The following is a 17,071-nucleotide window of genomic DNA, read 5'->3' as shown; positions in this document are numbered from 1 at the left end:
ATCTCTATTGGCTGGAGATCAGTTCTAATAGCAGGCGATCTCCAGCTACTACCTGGAGGCTGGCAACCCTACTTACTATGTTCAGAAAGGTATGTAAGATGGTTTTATTCCAGATAGCATTTTGTGGAGGGTAAACTTTTTGGCTGCGTTTTTAACCTGCATATGGTTTTTGTTTGGAATATAGTCACCTTGAATCTGAGGAGAAAAGGTGGACATCAATATTTTAAATACATAAATAAATTCTGGGTCTGGCATTTTTCACACATATACTAAGTTTACAGTGTTATATGAAGTTGACCAAGCCTTGATGGTATTGCTGTGTTAAGCGATAGATATTTACCTTCATGTTTATGTATGTCAAACAGTTCCAGGACTGGTGACTGAGTTCAGAGATAAGGATCAATACGGCATGTTTTCCTGCAGTATGTGGCAAAACCTGTTCTTAAATACTCACACAATGGTACTATTTCTGTTAAAGTTTGTTGACGCCAACAAAGCTGTCTAAAGACACTACTGAATCTTCCACAATTAGGTACTGACATGGACTGTACAGGTAAAGGCAATATTTACAAAATGTTGATTTACGCTGTGTTAATTTGCTGCATTGCTGGGGGTAAGGTGTAGATGACTGGGGAAGGCAATGGCAAACCATCCCATTAACATAGCCTGCCTAGTAAATGTCGTGATGTGATGTCACCCCATGGGTCACTAATGACCCAGTGCTTGCATAGGGGACTACCTTCACCTTAATTTGCTGGATATATTTGTTTAGAACATACCTGTGGTTTCATTCAGAACAAATTCTAACAAACCAGCCTGCTCTTTGCTTTCTGCTGGTAATTTTAAATTTATTTGTCTTTTCCCCCCCACCAAAAATACTGTAACAGAGCTATTGACTTTTGTTGCTGAAAAATGAGGGATATTAACTTAACTGTGTGAATTACAAGCAAACAACACATAGTTTGCTCTGTATGCAAGCTAGTTGTCCACAGTGTTTCAACAGAGAGGATCAATTTGAAGGTGTAACAGTGATTAATATATTTTTATTTGCACATACAACAAAATACGTATGGTTGTTTTGAAGATATTTTCTGTAACAGTGTAAGTGTATGGGGAAATTGTTCAGAAATCCATTTGGGGTGAGAACACCTCTGGGTATTGTTTATATATTAATTATGTATTTATTGTTTTAAACATTTCTATGCTTTCTTTCTACCCAAGGGGACAAATATCAAACCATTAAAACATTTCAACATTAAAACAGAATTTAAATTATAAGTATACATAAAAGTACATATGCACTCTGATTGCAATTACTATTTGTCCAGCTTGTAATGCTTGGCTGTATCAATGGTCTTCATCCTACCCCCCACCCCCAGTTCTTCTCCAGCTTGGAATGTAAAATGAGTTTTTTGCATACTGAGAATGGCTAAGCTGTATGTTTGGTGAATATCTTTTATCTAAATAAATTTAATTTTCTTGCAAACATGACATGTGGCTTAATAGTATATTGAATAGTGGATAGTGAATATTCATGTGAACAGTGAAATCTAAAGAGCCAGCTAGGATTACCACTTAGTCTTCTGAAAACCTCGGGGAAATCTAAAATATCAAACACATTTGTGGGCAAAAAAATAAATAAATCTAAAAATCTTTGTAAGGACATAAGCACAGACATCAACAGGCTGGCTTTTGACTGCCCTTGTAGATTACCATAGCAACCAAAGGTACACTGAGATATCTGTCTGGACATTTGGAGGGTGATGATGAGGGAGAAGTGAGGGGGTGACATGGGAGGATCTAGCCCAAAATTGCTGAATTAGAAATCATTAGCAAATTGAAGACAGTATACCTTTTCCTCCCTACGCCCCAGCTAAATGGGGACTTGGGGTTCCTAGGCACTTAGGGTTGCCTACTCTGGGTTGGGAAATTCCTGAAGATTTAAATGTGGAGCCTGGGGAGAGCAGGATTTGGGGAGGGGAGGGACCTCTGAGGTGTAAGGCTATACAGTCCACCCTTGAAAACAGCATTTTTCTCCAGGGGAATTGACCTCTGTAGTCTGGAGATCAGTTGAAATTCTGGGAAAATTCCAGGTACCACCTGGTGGCTGGCAACTCTGAATTCACTATATTGGTGCTAATTCCATGCCTAGCCTATCCCACCCTAAATGAGATTAAAAGCAATACCGCTGTAACTTCCTATTGTTAGGGTTGCCAACCTCCAGGTGGGGCCTGGCGATCTCCCAGAATTACAACTGACCTCCAGACTACAGAGACCAGTTCCCTGCTTTGGAGGGTGGACTCTGGCATTATACCTTGTCGAGGTTCCTCCCCCCACCCTTCCCTCTCCAGGCTCCATCCCCAAATCTCCAAGAATTTCCCAACCTGGAGCTGGCATCCCTACCTATTGTATCAGCTTACGTCATTTCATCCTGTACTATATTTTACATTGTGCCTGTTTAAAAGTAGTTGAGAGTGCTCATAACCACTCTGAGTGAACGGATTGTTCTTTGGATTGGATCTTGTTTTGAATCAGCCCACATCCCCACCTTTCTGTGGTGTATATAAATCAGCCTGATACATTTCAGTACATCTGCTGAAGTGAGCTCTGACTCATGAAAGCTTATGCTGAAATAAATTTTGTTAGTCTTTAAAATGCCACTGGACTTCTGCTTTATTTTAATGCCAAAAGGTTATATCTGCTCTGCTCTGGATCTATCTCCTATCTTTACATTGCCATTGCCTGTCCAAACCATGCAATTAATACACTAGTTTCTGACACTGCAGGAAAGTCAGGAAGCTGCTATCTTTCCTCTTTTCTCTTGCTCACAGTCTTTTGGCATCCCATACTCTACTAGGGATTTAAGCCTTGGAGAGAGGTTTTTTTTAAAAAGGTACTGAGATTCAGTAAAGAATGTCTCTCCATGAGTAAAGCCTTATTGTTCTGCTTGGTCTCATTTTATTAACCTGTGCTACAAATCCAAATGGCATGTGGGTAGTTTCCTTAAGGTTATGAGAATCCACAGAGCTGCACAATGTTTCAGCTTGCAAAATATATTTCAGAAGAGGTCAATTTATAATCCTCCCTTTTGCAACAATCTCTGGATGATATGTCTGCAATTGCTTGTACACTCTCAGTGGAAGCTATTTAAAAGGTTTTCTCATTTTGCTCTTTTAGCACAGTCTTGTTAACCAAATAGCCCTCATGCCTGCTAGCTTCAACTCACTGAGTTAGTGTTTCAGTGCTTTTGATAGCAATTCATAGGGGCTCTTTCTTGGTGTCTGAAAATTCACTTAGCAAATCTACTGTTCTCAGTTGTGAGGACGGGGAAAGGGGTTGGTGTTTACATTGTTTTTGTTTTTCTTTGAGTGCTTTAAAAAAATAAAAATGTCTCCAGCTGTAAACATAAAACTAATCAAATTAAAATAACAAACTTACAGCGATGTCGATCAACTGTATTGGGCATGTGTATGTGTTTGCAGATTTTTAGTTGTTGTACTTGGGGGATAGAGAGGCACAGTACAGTTGATTATGGACTGGTTTGTTTGGCTTTTAAAAAGATACGGTCATTTGGTTTATTTCCTAACCAAATAGAAATCTTTGCCACTATGGAAGTTTTGGCCATTTCAAATACTTAAAGGGTTTTTTTAATTAAGAAAATATATCTTTGTTTTTACCCACTATAAAATTTCCCACAGTGCAATGGGAAATTCTATAGTTCAATATTTAACCTCTTTCTTTTTCAAAATGCAGTTTTTCGAGAGATGAGGATTTGGATCCTATTGCAGCATACAGGAAAAGCAAAATGGAGAGATATTATTTATGTAGAAACATAGTCTATAATACTGCAACCAGCTACATGTAGCATTTACATTTTAATGGTCTGTCTTAAAATGATTTCTAGCATAGGCACTGGGTCTTTAAAAGCACCCCTGTAGGCGATCTGGAGACCCTCTCAGTTCACTAAAGTTAGGCCTGCCCCAAAGGGAAGTCACCTCATCTTCTGGAACTTTTGCATAAAATAGAAACCTTCAGACTGAACTAGGAGATAGCGTTATATAGTGGACTAGTATTTGGGAAACCCAGGTTCAAGCTGCCATAGATTCTAACATGATGACCTTGGACCATTCATGCCTGGGAGGTGAACTCAATTGGGATGTGATGCCATAAAGTCTGCTCTCCAGAGCTGTGAGTTCCTCTAGAGCACTGGTTCCCAACCAGGGGTCCGTGGACCCCCAGGGGTCCGCGAGAACTAAATTAAGGTCCGCGAAACAAAGTTATAAACCCATAATAAATTAATATTTTCAATTAAAAGTTCTCTATTATAAATATATATATTCAAATATTATTCTAAGCTTAATGTTTAACTAACAGTTATGATTAAAGTTTATTTTCAAATTTTCAGAATTTTTATTTTGAACCTTGGGGTCCCTGCACTGAACAAAAAAGTCCTAGTGGTCCCTGGTCAAAAAAAGGTTGGGAACCACTGCTCTAGAGCAACTGATCTCTGTAATCTGGAGATCAGTTGTAGCTCCAGGAGAATCTTGACGTTGGTAACCCTATCTCTATGATCTTTTACTTTTTATGTGTATATAGAATCTTCATCCTGAAGATGTATACATCCTGATTAAGTTGAAAATGGAGCATCATTCCTTAAAATAACATCAATAATAGGCTGTGAAGTTATAGAGCATGGGAAAGAAAATTTTCTGGCCTGAATGGCCCAAATCCCTGGTTTACCTGTGATGTTGATCTTCTGGTAAACAAAGGATTATGCTTAGTCAAAAACACTGAGAGCAAGCTGACCCACAGCAGCATCTCAGGGGCACACCTTGCCTTGTCCCATGCTGCTGCCCCCACTGGTGTTGTTAGCAACCTAGAGGCTCACCTTGGTTGCTTGGGTAAATAACCTAGGTGGGAGGGTCAAGCAAAATGGTCTGGAGTTCCGCTGTTTGGAACGAATGGCTGGGTTTGCTCACTCCTGTTCTAAAACCTCAGTACTGTTAGTGATACAGCCCATGGTTTTACACCATCTCTGACTCATAATATCAACACACAGTGAAAGTATTCCATGATCTAGCACATAAACAACCAGTGTACTAATACCTCAAGGCACAGTTCAATATGTCAGTGTCTGAGTGGTCGAACATAGGGTTGCTAACCTCCAGGTCGTAGCTGGAGATCTCCCGCTATTACAACTGATCTCCAGCTGATAGAGATCAGTTCATCTGGAGAAAATGGCTGCTTTGGCAATTGGACTCTATGGCATTGAAGTCCCCTCCCCAAACCCCACTCTCCTCAGGCTTCTCCCCAAAAACTTCCTGCCAGTGGTGAAGAGGGACCTGGCAGCCCTAGTCAAACAGCTGCCATACTGAACTGGATTTGGATGCTGTTTGAGTAGTCATACTGTTGTATCTGACTAACCAAGTGATTCAGTGATACTAGTATATAGATACTCTTCATTAGTGTCAATGAAATGACAAAGAGCATGCCGTCAGGGCACAATCGACTCTTTGCGATTCTTTCCATGGGATGTTCCAGGCGTGAGATGAGCAGAGGTGGTTGGCTATGGTCTTCTTTAACTTATCAACCCCAGTCTTCCTTGGCAGTCTCCCATCCAACTACTGACCATGGCCTACCCCTGCTTAGTTCCCAGGCCCTGATGTGCTTGGGCCAAACTGAGCTAGCTGAGCTGTTTCAATCAAGTGAACAGCAACAGAAATAAAACTGCACAAAAAATGTAGACAGCCACATCGGTCACAGAAAAATCCCAAAACAAAAGTCATGTAAAACATTTTAGTAAAACCAATCAAAGTAACACAAGGCATTGACAAATTACATTTTATTAATACACTTTATTATAACCGATCAAAGCAACACAAGGCTTTGACAAATTACATGACAATTTTTTTGTTTTTGGAACGGCCATGTGTTCTTTATATGTTGCTCCTATGAAAATGCTGCAGCGACTCCTAGGCTCCAACAAGCTATTGGCCACCCGGCTTATGTATAGAAAGAGGGGCCCACTTTATTTTCTGGAAGATGTGGGTGGGGACCATTTCAGTATTGTGTGCATCAGCCCTCTGCTCAGTGGCAATACTGAAGTTTGGAATATTTCTGTTTCTTACATTATGAAAATGGTGGGGATTTTTTTGTTTAAAACCCACATACTGAGACAGAGTTTGCAGGGGCATCAGAAGCAAGATAAAATTGCTTTGGGGCCAAACATAGCCCAAAGGTCACCTCCCCTGTTACCTGTCCACCTAGGTATTCTCAAATATAGATTTCTTATGAAAAACACTTCTGAGTAAGTAAGAGCCCCAGATGGTCCCCCCTCCTGTCCTCCTTATTTAAAAACACACACCATCTGCTCCAATAAAGATAATGAAAATCTAAGAGCGTTTTGGGACTAAGTATTCTTTTTTTCTTTTCTTTTTAAAAATTACTGTAGCTGATGCTCTTGCCAGGGGGGCACTTGCTGCAGCTGAGCAAACTGTATTTGAAAAAATCCTCAAGGAGCAATAGATTGTCCCCGGCCCTAAAGCATGTAGCTGATTTCTTCTAATCAGTAGGGCAGGGGGGAAATGTGCGCTCCTTTGTCTTCTGCATTTTGTGACAAAAGAATCCCCATTTGAATCGCAGGGCTCCATTCAGGCTCCCCTCTCCAGCCTGCGGTTAGTAGCAGTCAGTCTTTGCAGTGTTCTGACGTCACCCCGTGTATGCATAAGCTATGCTATTGTCTTACCAAGAGCAGGGGCTGGGGATTGCAGTATCTGGTGTCTGCTACCTATTTCTGCCTCACTGCATCAACGGAAGAGCCACCGGCCTTCCCTTTTCCACTGGATTTTCAAATAACCCCCTCCAGATTTTGTCCACCCCCTCCCTCCCCGGTGCTACTGCAAAGAAGATCCGCTTTTCGCTTGCAAAGGAGAAGGAAGGCTGCTCGAGCGACGCTTGGGAGAGGAAAGTCTGGCGTCTGGAGAGCAGAGGGGAGACTGCATTGTCCGGATTCATGACCCCTGCTGTGTAACAGCCTCCTCTCCTCTCTCGCACACTCCGACTCTCTCTCTCTTCCCCCCCCCTTTCAAGCATCTGGAGCCAGCCATGTTTGGCACCGAGTCTTCGTGTAAGTAGAATGCCCGTTTCGTTTGCTTTTTCTGTTTGGGGGGTGGGTGGGGAGGGCAGGGTTGGTTCTGCGGGGCATCTCTCCGTGCCCATCTTGCTGCGTCTGCTGCGCGGTGCTAATAAAAACCCGCGGTTCTAGCTTGTTTTATAAAGCTGCCAAGGATGCTGAGGAGGGGTCGACCATCTCGCCTTTGGCAGCACAGACAGCAAGACAGTCAGCGATGCTGATTCCGGGCTGCTGGAGGACGGAAAAGAAGATGTGGTTTTACTTGAATGTGTGTTGGGGGTGGGGGGGGGGTGCGAGAGAGAGAGAAAACGCACACACTGGCGATTGCAGATGAAGCATTTAAAGCATTCGCAATATGATAACGAGGGTGTCTGAAGTGCTCCAGGATTGTAAACGATGAAGCCAGAGCATGTTTGATTGCCCAATGGAGGATCGGCTTGCTTCCGAGGAATACTGGGTCCTTTTCCGATTTTGCTGTAGGGTCTCCAACGCTGGGTTGGCTTTTGTTTCATATCCAGACTTAGAGCTGGGTCTGGTGCATAAGGCATCGCAAAGGCATGCTTCTTGAAAAACAAGGTAGATGTGTTTCTATTTAAAGAACCATGGGCGGCTTACCAAAATGGAGCAAAGACTGTGAACCGGACGGGGGCCTTCGCCCCTTCCTAAGAGTATTGATAATAAGGTGGTCATCCTGACCACTGGGGATCTGTATTACTCGGTGCAGCTGAGTACCAAAATGGAAACGAATGTATTATGCTCACTTTTATTATGTAACCTGCACACTAACATAATTTTGTAAGTGTGCGTTGCATGCAAAGCCATTCATTTTCCATAGTGGTTAATCCGGACTACTGGCTGCAGGCATCACGGTTAATTGAGAATAGTAACATTCTAGGACATCGTCTCTAACCCTTTCGAGAACTTGGTGTTTCACAGGGCTGCTTGGCTCCTTTGATTCACTGTGGCAGCTTCCCACTCTTTCAAGCACAATGCCAGTTCAAGGTCAAGGCAGAAAAAACTGCATCATCATCTGCTGTGTATTATGGTCTTCCTTTCTGAGATAATTTTTTTTTTAAATCAGCAGCTTCTTCTAACTTCCATTTGATTTTTTGTTTTCTCGCGTATTTAATAGTTGAAATGGAAAGAAAAAAGGTTGAATGCTTTTAGTTTGGTGAAACAGCACCTTCTAATTATCTGGGGAATATAACTTGTGAGGATCCGTAGAAACAGATTTAGAAGAAAAACCAGGAGAAATCAGTGTTATTATTTTAACGCCTGCACACAGCATAGGATACACAGTTAAATGTTAAATAGCCCTCTGTATAAATAGTCCTTTACATAAAGGACTTCCTTATTGTCTGTCAAACAGACTCTTTAGTTGAGTCACTAGCGTGCTCTCTAACTGGCTGCCCTTCTGAGAACAGCTGTGCGAGCTTTTGTTTTCTTGACACCCAGATTAATACATTATCTGTTCTTAAAAGAGTGTTTGTGGTGCTGGGAGCTAATGTAACAACTTCTTACCTTATAAAAGTCAGAATATTCTTGCTTTAGAGCAAAAAAAAATGCACCAAACATTATAGCTGAGAATTTCAGAAAAGATTAATTGCCTTAGTGGGGGCTTTGTACTGCCCCACCCATTCTAGACAGGTCAATTGCTCTTGTAAACTGACAAATAGCAGTGCCAATCAACCAATCAGGAAAAGTGTTGTAAGGCTGTTCATTTCCTTTTTATTTTATTTTTACACAGTAGGCCGTTATCAGTCCTTTGTTTTAAGAACAGCTTCAGATGCACACTGGTGTATTTTCAGTACCAGATTCCTCTTAAAGATGTTCCCCAAATCGTGACATTCAATGTGTACATTTATGTATGCATTACCTAAAATCATGAACTTTGGTCCAAACAAGATAACACTTGAAGCCACCCCAAATCTTTTCTGTTCCTTTATGTATTTCTGACTTCTGGATTTATGGATGCTAGGGTCCTGAGAAATTCAAATGGATTTTAAAGAGACAAATGTTTCCTAATCTGTTCGCAGAACATGTGGTCTGAGATCTAGTTTTATCCCTCAAAGAGGGGTTGTGAAACCTTTTAAATTAGGGTACCCCTTCTGATCTTCCTCTAACGGTTAGAGTCTAACCTTTTTGTGTGTACCCCAACCTAGCATTAGCCATCTATTTGTTTATTTATTGTTAACAGATTCATGTCCTGCCCTTCCACATAGCTCAGGGTGGCTTATTATATGACCAATCAAGTTTGCACAGCCAACCACCATGACAATGTGATGATGGAACATGTGGTCTTGCATCCAAGTACTCAACAGGGCTGACCCCACTTACTTCTAAGAACTGACAAGATCAGGCTACCCTTGGCTATCCAAAACCTAACAGTTTAAATAAAAAAGATGCAGCACTGACTGAAGTGATTTTGGCAATTTTCAGCCCTCAATAATATCGGTTATAATCCCAGTCCTCTCAAACAAAACAGATGTGTGTACCTTCTGAGCAGGGGGCAGAGCTCTCTGGAAGCCCCTTCCAGAGCGATGGATGGTACAGCAACTGGAGAAGAAAAAAAACTTGAACAAGCCACAGCAGTAGGTGATGCTTCCCAAGAGGCTACTGTAAGAAAGAATTGCAGAGCCAATCAAAACCGGTGTATGGGTTTGCATAGATCAGTATTATTCTCTCTGTATTGCTGCTGCATGAAATGGTAATATGTAGAGTACTGGTCTGACACTGACATTAGAAGAGGAATGGAACAGAACATCTGATCTCCCTCCCCAAACCCCCACACACAAGATTTGTCTGTTTCTGTACTTCCCAAATCAGAGTGGGGTGACTGGGAAGGACGGGTGCAGTCATCTCTTCAAATCAGTTGTGAATGAGTGAGAGTTCTAGGCCATGAGGGTTCTATGCCAGCCTGGCTGATTGGGGGTGGGGTGGTAGAATCATATCCGCTAGCCTCAGGACCCTTCCCTTCCCTGGTATTTCACACATGCCTTCAGTTGTGCTATATCCAGAAAGGGAGATGTCTGTAAAAGCATTTCCATCAGCTGATTATTTAATGAGTCCTTTATTGCAAATTGTTTTTTAAAAATCTTGTAAAGACTTTATTTAGAATAAATATTTGGGGCATACGATCATGCCTATGTGACTGCAACACACACTCTATTCTATTCTGCTATAAAAATGGCCTTAACACCATGATGTTTTTGTTATGCTTGTCCACAAAGCATGTACTGATACCAATATCTTGCATCAATACGTTCTCTTACGCTGATTATTTTTTTTAACATAGTTTGCTAAACCTGTAATAATGAAAAAATGGAAACATGCCAAAAGCTTTAGTTTTGTGCAGCTAAGCCTTACAATCATAATCAGGGGCCGAGTCAACTACCTACATGCAATTCAAGGGCCATATGTTAAGCATGGGAATGAGGCACATTCAGCGGTTTCCAGCTGGCTGCCTGAATAGAGACTGCACCCCAGGGGCTAGGGGGGTGAGCCATGGCTCAGTGGCAAAGCATCTGCTTTGCATTTAGAATGTCCCAGAACCAATCCTTGGCATCTCCACTCAAAGAACCAGGTATTATGAAATGTGAAAGACCTCTGCCTGGAGAACTGCTGCCAGTCAGAGTAGACAATACTGACCCTGATGTAGACCAAGGGTTTGATTCAGTATATGGTAGTTTTGTGTGTTGATTTGTTCAATCTGTGTAGGAGTTTGCTAGGAGTTTTGGGATGACATTCTGCTCCCCTACTTCCCCACCTTGATGGTAGAAAGGAACAGGCTTGGTAGCTTGCTGAATCTGAAATATTGTATCCCGAAACAACCCCTAGAGAGCATTACGTTCTTCTGGTAACAACACTCTGGTGATCTCCGGCCCTAGAAGTATCCGGCTGTCCTCAACCAGGACCAGAGCATTTTCTGCCCTGGTCCGGCCTGGTGGAACTCTCTGACTAGTGAGACCCGTACCCTTCGGGACTTGGTCCAGTTCTGCAGGGCTTGTAAGATGGAGATATTCCGCCAGGCCTACGTTTGGTAGGAGCTGGCCTCCCTCCCTCATTTCTCCCCTCCCCTTCCTTTTCTTTCCCTTTCCATTTATCTTCTTGTTCCTTTCTCCCTCCCCCCCCCTTTCCTCTGTCTCTGGCCCCTGGACTGATTAAATCTTGTGGTTGTCTGGTGATATTTCCCTCCTGTGACAAAAGAGGTAGAGATCATGCCTCTGGTTCTTGTAGGTTATCCGGGCTGTGTGACCGTGGTCTTGGTATTTTCTTTCCTGACGTTTCGCCAGCAGCTGTGGCAGGCATCTTCAGAGGAGTAACTCTGAAGGACAGTGTCTCTCAGTGAAAAGTGTGTAGGAAGAGTAATATATAGTCAGAAAGGGGTTGGGTTTGAGCTGATTCATTGTCCTGCAAAAAGTATCAAAGGTAATGTGCTAATCATTGTCCTGTAAGTATCAAGTTAATGTGCTAATGAGGGTGCGGTATGTTAATATGGAACCATTGTATCCTGAAGTGATCTGTTAATGTGTGAAATCCAAAGCTAATCCACATGGCTATTGTGGACTGTAGTCTTTGTTAGTCTGGAGGTTTTCAGGACAGGAAGCTAAGCCTTATTCATTCTTAAACTCTCTTTTCTGTTAAAGTTGTGCTGATGTTTATGAATTTCTATGGCTTCTCTGTGCAATCTGACAAAATAGTTGGTAGAATTGTCCAGTCTTTCAGTGTCTTGGATTTCACACATTAACAGATCACTTCAGGATACAATGGGGAATGGTCTGTCTCCACCACCCAGACTGGCATGAAGAAAGAGATCTGTGAATGGAGAGCCATGTATGCTAACTTGAGCTTCTTGGAGAAAGGGTGAAATAAAAACGCACCAAATAAGCACATAAAAATAAAGAAATACTTGGTGACAAGTTGTGTCAGAAATGTATTGCAATTGAAAACATTATGTTTGGTTGCATTAATAAAGAGGCACATCCACATTTTCTTGACGTTGGTGAAGCCTTTGTTGGTGTGCCCTGTGTTTCGTCCTGGTCACCACATTTTTGAGAAACATAATGGGGAACTTGATTCCGTCTTCAAATGCATAAAAGAATTATCTCAAGGAAGGATAAAGATAAATTGTCCCTCTTGTCCAAAGGAGACATTTCTATGAGCTAAAAAGGCACCAGAAAAATATGTAGGTTATGCATTGGAAGACCCTTTAAAGACCACTGTTAATGTAGTTGAATAGTGCAAAGTTTTGCCTAGAAATGTGGGGCACCTCCATCTGTGAACTTCTTTAAGATCAAATTTATTGAACATATAGTTGGGTTATATTAGGGCTGCTTCACATGTCATGTTGTTGTCAATCTGTATTAGCCACCAACAATGTAAACTCTTCAGGTAGCTAGACTCAGGCAACTGTAGTTTGTAATTATGAATGTTGGATGGTATATGTTTGTTGGGTTCATATATTAAACTTTAAAATGTTTTATTTGTATATGTAAAAAGCTGTCAAATCACCCTACCTGTCTCCAGAGCAGGAAGATTGACTCTGTTGTTCTTAAATGCATTTTCACCTGTTTATTCCTGAATGCCTAAGACCAGCCACCTTTGGATATGATGTACACATAGAAGCCTGAAAGGAAGTTGGACTTGACAGCCTACAAAATCTTTTTGAGTTCTCGTTCTATAAATTCAATTATTTTAGTTTACTTGGGTTGTCCATGGGGCTTCAGGGCTGCCAGGGATCTCTTTGCCTATTGCCAGGTAACAAAATGATTTGTATGAGTCTCTCAGGAAATCATGATGGCTCCATCAAAGTGCTTTGGCCATTACTGATTTATGTGAGTGAACTGAAAACTGTGACCAGAAACAATTGTCTGGCTGACTGGCTGACCCTGTCTAGCTTGGATTTCTACCTGTTGTAATATTATTAAAAAATCAAACACAGAAATGTCTACCTGAACATAGTGTTCTCAGCTTGTAAGCACTGACTTCTAATCTACTAGGAAAAACCTGTCAGGATGTAGAAGCAACTATGCTGAGTAAATGTATCTTTTGGCAAGGCTAGAAATTAGATTTGCGTTTTTGGTTAGGGTGGGGTTTTTTTGGGTTTTTTTTTTTTGGTCCCAGAGGCTTCTCTAGGGATGTGTACAAAAACTTTATTGGAATTTAGCTTGTTTTATTTGTTAATAATTTTGTCAGGATTCTTTATTACTGTTGTGGCATATTTGCCATAATTATTGTAGTATGGTAATATTTGCCTTGGTTTGAATGAGAAACAGGTTTATCTTACTTTATTATTTTATTTAGAACATTTTTTATGTGGCCTGAACAAGAATCTCCCTGAGGTGGCTTACAAAATAAAAATAATAAATACAAAACATTAAAAAAAATTCACAGCCCAGCATAAAAACATGGTTTGTACAAACAGACAGCATAAAACAACAGTTTCCAGGTTAAAAATAGTGTTAAAAACAAACCCCTTAATTAAAGGGTTTCTGCCTGTACTTTTTTGATCTTTCAAACAGCCAAGTATTCAGTGCAGCAAAGTAAGGGAAGATCAGGGTTTGCCTGCTCTCACTCATGAGCTCCACTTCTGTTTAAAAATAGACTTTGTCTAATTTATACATAAATGGGTGGATTCATGCATATTGGGTTGTCCCCTCTACACAAAAGTGTTTAGTTTTAACAATAATTTAAGAAGAGGTCCCAGGTCATGAATCAGTTCCTCTTTCACTTACAGAGATGATACGATCATTTATCATATATCTAGTTCCGAACCAGGTCATAGAGCAGGGATGGGGAACCTCAGGCCCGAGGGCCATATGCGGCCCCCGAGGACATTTTCCGTGGCCCTCAGGAGCTCCGGGGCCGGGTGTGTGTGGGGGGGGAAATGTGGAGGCTGGGGCCCGGTCGCGTGGTGCCAGCGTGTGCAGGTGTGTGTGTGGGGGGGGGGAGGCTTTTCTTTCTTCCTCTTTTTCTGTCACTCTCCTTTCTCTCCCTCTCTCCCTTTTTCTGTCTCTGTCTGTCTCCTTTTCTTTCTTTCTCCCCCTCCCTCCATTTCTTTCTCCCTTTCTCTCTCTTTTCCCCTCCCTCCCTTTTTCTCTTTCTCTGTTTTCTTTCCTTCCTTCCTCCCTTCCTTCCCTGCGGATTGGCTGTGGGATCAGCCCCCCTGGCGCCTCGTTTGCTCGGGCCCACCGCTGGCTGCCCTCCCGTCTGGGAGGGGGGTATGGCGGGGGGAGCGTGGGCTCCCTCCAGGCCTTCTCTGCATGGCCTCCCCTGGCGTTGCCAACTTCCAGGTGGTGGCTGGAGACCTGGAAACCCTAGCCTCCCCCCCCCCGCCGGGAGATCTACACCTGGTTATGGCCCCTGAATGATGTTATAAATGTGTAAATGGCCCTTGGCAGGAAAAAGGTTCCCCACCCCTGTCATAGAGTGTGAAGTAATAGATCTGCAAAATGGAGCTAGGGACAGATAAGGGGGATTTCTCTACAAACATGCAGGAAGTCACAAACATGAAGAAATTTTGCAGAAAAAAATCTGAAATCTGGAAAAAACCAGGGTATTAAAATCCATAAAATAATAAACGATGTCTGTAGCTTTAAGAAAAGAATACCCCTGAACTCTCAGTTGCCATATTGGAGCTTGATTTCTGTAAAGTAAAGCTATGGGTGGGGAGCAGTGGGCGATGGAGGAGGACTCACTGGGAACAAGCAGGGAGACAACCACTTGAGACGCATTACCCACTCTGCCTTGCCTAGGGTCAGCAGCCTCCATACAACTGAGCCTGGCTCAGCAGTGGCCACTGCACAACTTGGCCAGACGTTTCTGGGGAGAAGTGGCATGGGGGAGGGAAAGCTGAAGACAGAGGGATGAATAAAGGTAGGTTAGCTGGCAAGAGGGAACGTGAGAAGGAAGCAGGTACAAAAATGAAACCAACCCCATATAACAAAATAGCTCTGGCAAATATATTCCACGCTTGAGAAAGGCCCTGAGTCAGTGCAATGGTTGGCGCTTCTGTGCACAACATTTCCCCAGCTGGAATGATCCTGCTTGACATGGACTAAGAATTCTGAGTCCTGTCAGGCATGTATCTCCTGTGAGACTCTCTCCTCCCATGACCCCTCCTATCATCACGGTGCCCCAGGAAATGAAATCAGACACTAATGCACCAAAAATAGTGGTTGGATGTGGCCTATTTGGTTCTTATCAAACATAATGTTTATCCAAATTATTCTTCCAAGGTTAACAAAAAGGGTATGTTTGAATGAAGAATGAATCAAAAGGACTAACAGATGTTGGGGAAAGTGGGTTTGAGGAGGGGAGGGATCTCAGCAGGGTATAATGCCATAGAGTCTACCCTCCAAAGCAGCCATTTTCTCCTGGGGGGCTGATCTGTCGCCTGGGGATCAATTGTAATAGTGGGAGATCTCCAGGTACCACCTGGAGAGTGGAACCCTGTGTACAATGCCTACTGAAATGAACAAGAGCAACACAGAAAGAAACCTATGTTCTTATGTTGCTCTTATTCATTTCAATAGGCATAAATCAATGTGTATATGAATGATGGGATGTTTATTAAAAGAGCTTTTCTGCAGCAATGCTAGCCAAGGCATTTTGATGTTGACACTTTATACAAAGAGGTCTGATAATCCAAATTAATTGTTCTGGATAATATGAGATACATTCTGTTCAGGGCAAGGCTTTAAAGAGAACAGGGAAGTTGAAACAATGATGCCCCATAGCTGTTTTTTTAAATTGGATGCAACTACTAGTCTATTTAAGAAAGGCAGGTTATGAATATCATAATAAATGTGAACCTATTAAAAATTGTCCAGGAGATATCTATTGTGCTCACCCCCTGCCAAATTTATGACATCCATCCCCCCCCCCCATTTTACACAGGTCTTATTGTCCTGTTTTATTTAACTGAAAGCCCCAATTACAGTTCCTAGAATTTTTCCTGCTCTTCCCAGATGGCCCTCTTGTTGCAAATTGGGAACAATCCTCTCTTGGCAATCTGTGCCGCAAATGATTGGCACAAACCCAGCACCATAGACTCCTGCACAATATGGATCCACACTGTATATTGCTTCAGACTAAATTAGTATCTGAATTTAAAAGAGTGAAACTGTCGATTTGGGAGAGGGGGAATAAGAACAATTGCTGGATTATGGGGTTTTTGTTTTTTTTCTGGCTGGCACTTAATATTGATAGTCATTCTGCTGGGGTGGTAGCAATGAGCTGGAATACCAGCTGTGCTCTGCCATGTGCTATTCTCAGACACTGAAAACCAGGCATTTCCATTTAATTTGCATCTTTGTTTTTTCCAAAAAACCTAACAAACAAATGAGCACAACCAATGCACTTATGCCTGTAACATTCATTCAAGACGTATGTACAGTAGGATCTTTTTCACTCCTTAGTGTGGTAGTGTTTTGTTTCTTTTCTCAGTTGATATCACGAGGCTTAAGGCAACAACAAAAGGGGAATTTGTCATCTACTTTTCAGCTGTGGGGCTGGTTTACACAATTTTTTTCACCCATGGAAGAAGAGCTGAACTTTGCAAGGGTTAACAAATTAATTGGATGATCATGGATCAATTAATATGGAGGGAGAACAGATGGAACTTTTATGGAGTTATGAGGCCTGTGTGAATGTGGCTTCATTTTCCAAGGAACAATTTCTTTCCATTGCAGCTTTTAAGAGTAGTTAGAAAGTCCTGGAAAACAACAACAACAACACACACACACACACAAATAGAGACAGAGCGAGAGAGAGAGATGTGCATGTGGTAGGGTATTTTCTCTACCAATTTGAAGTTAAGGGGACGCTGGATTGTTCAGTATACAAGGAAGGGGCGGATTGGCTGTTCATCAGGGAAAATCCTGGTGGGTTGCTGCCCTGAGCCCCCATCTTGTGGTGCAGCTGGCAAAAAGGAGCATG

The 17,071-nt window shown here is 42.1% G+C and overlaps 1 protein-coding gene across 4 annotated transcripts in view; it reads left to right on the top strand.

Annotated features, from left to right (window-relative positions):
* The window catches only part of ST7 (suppression of tumorigenicity 7), a 102,654-nt gene that overhangs the window by 19,930 nt on the left and 65,653 nt on the right, over positions 1-17,071 (top strand). For 3 of the 4 annotated variants that reach the window (XM_056845773.1, XM_056845771.1, XM_056845770.1), the window contains exon 1: positions 7,087-7,126. The exons of the other annotated variant lie outside the window; for it this stretch is intronic. In XM_056845773.1, the coding sequence (XP_056701751.1) occupies positions 7,105-7,126 (22 nt within the window). In that variant the 5' untranslated portion in view covers positions 7,087-7,104. Of the gene's footprint in view, positions 1-7,086; positions 7,127-17,071 lie in introns of those variants that run through there. 4 annotated transcript variants of the gene reach the window in all.

The sequence above is a fragment of the Euleptes europaea genome, chromosome 3, assembly GCF_029931775.1.
Source record: "Euleptes europaea isolate rEulEur1 chromosome 3, rEulEur1.hap1, whole genome shotgun sequence".
Classification (NCBI taxonomy): domain Eukaryota; kingdom Metazoa; phylum Chordata; class Lepidosauria; order Squamata; family Sphaerodactylidae; genus Euleptes; species Euleptes europaea.
Note: the sequence above shows the minus strand (reverse complement) of the source record. Positions and strands in the feature narration are given on the sequence as shown.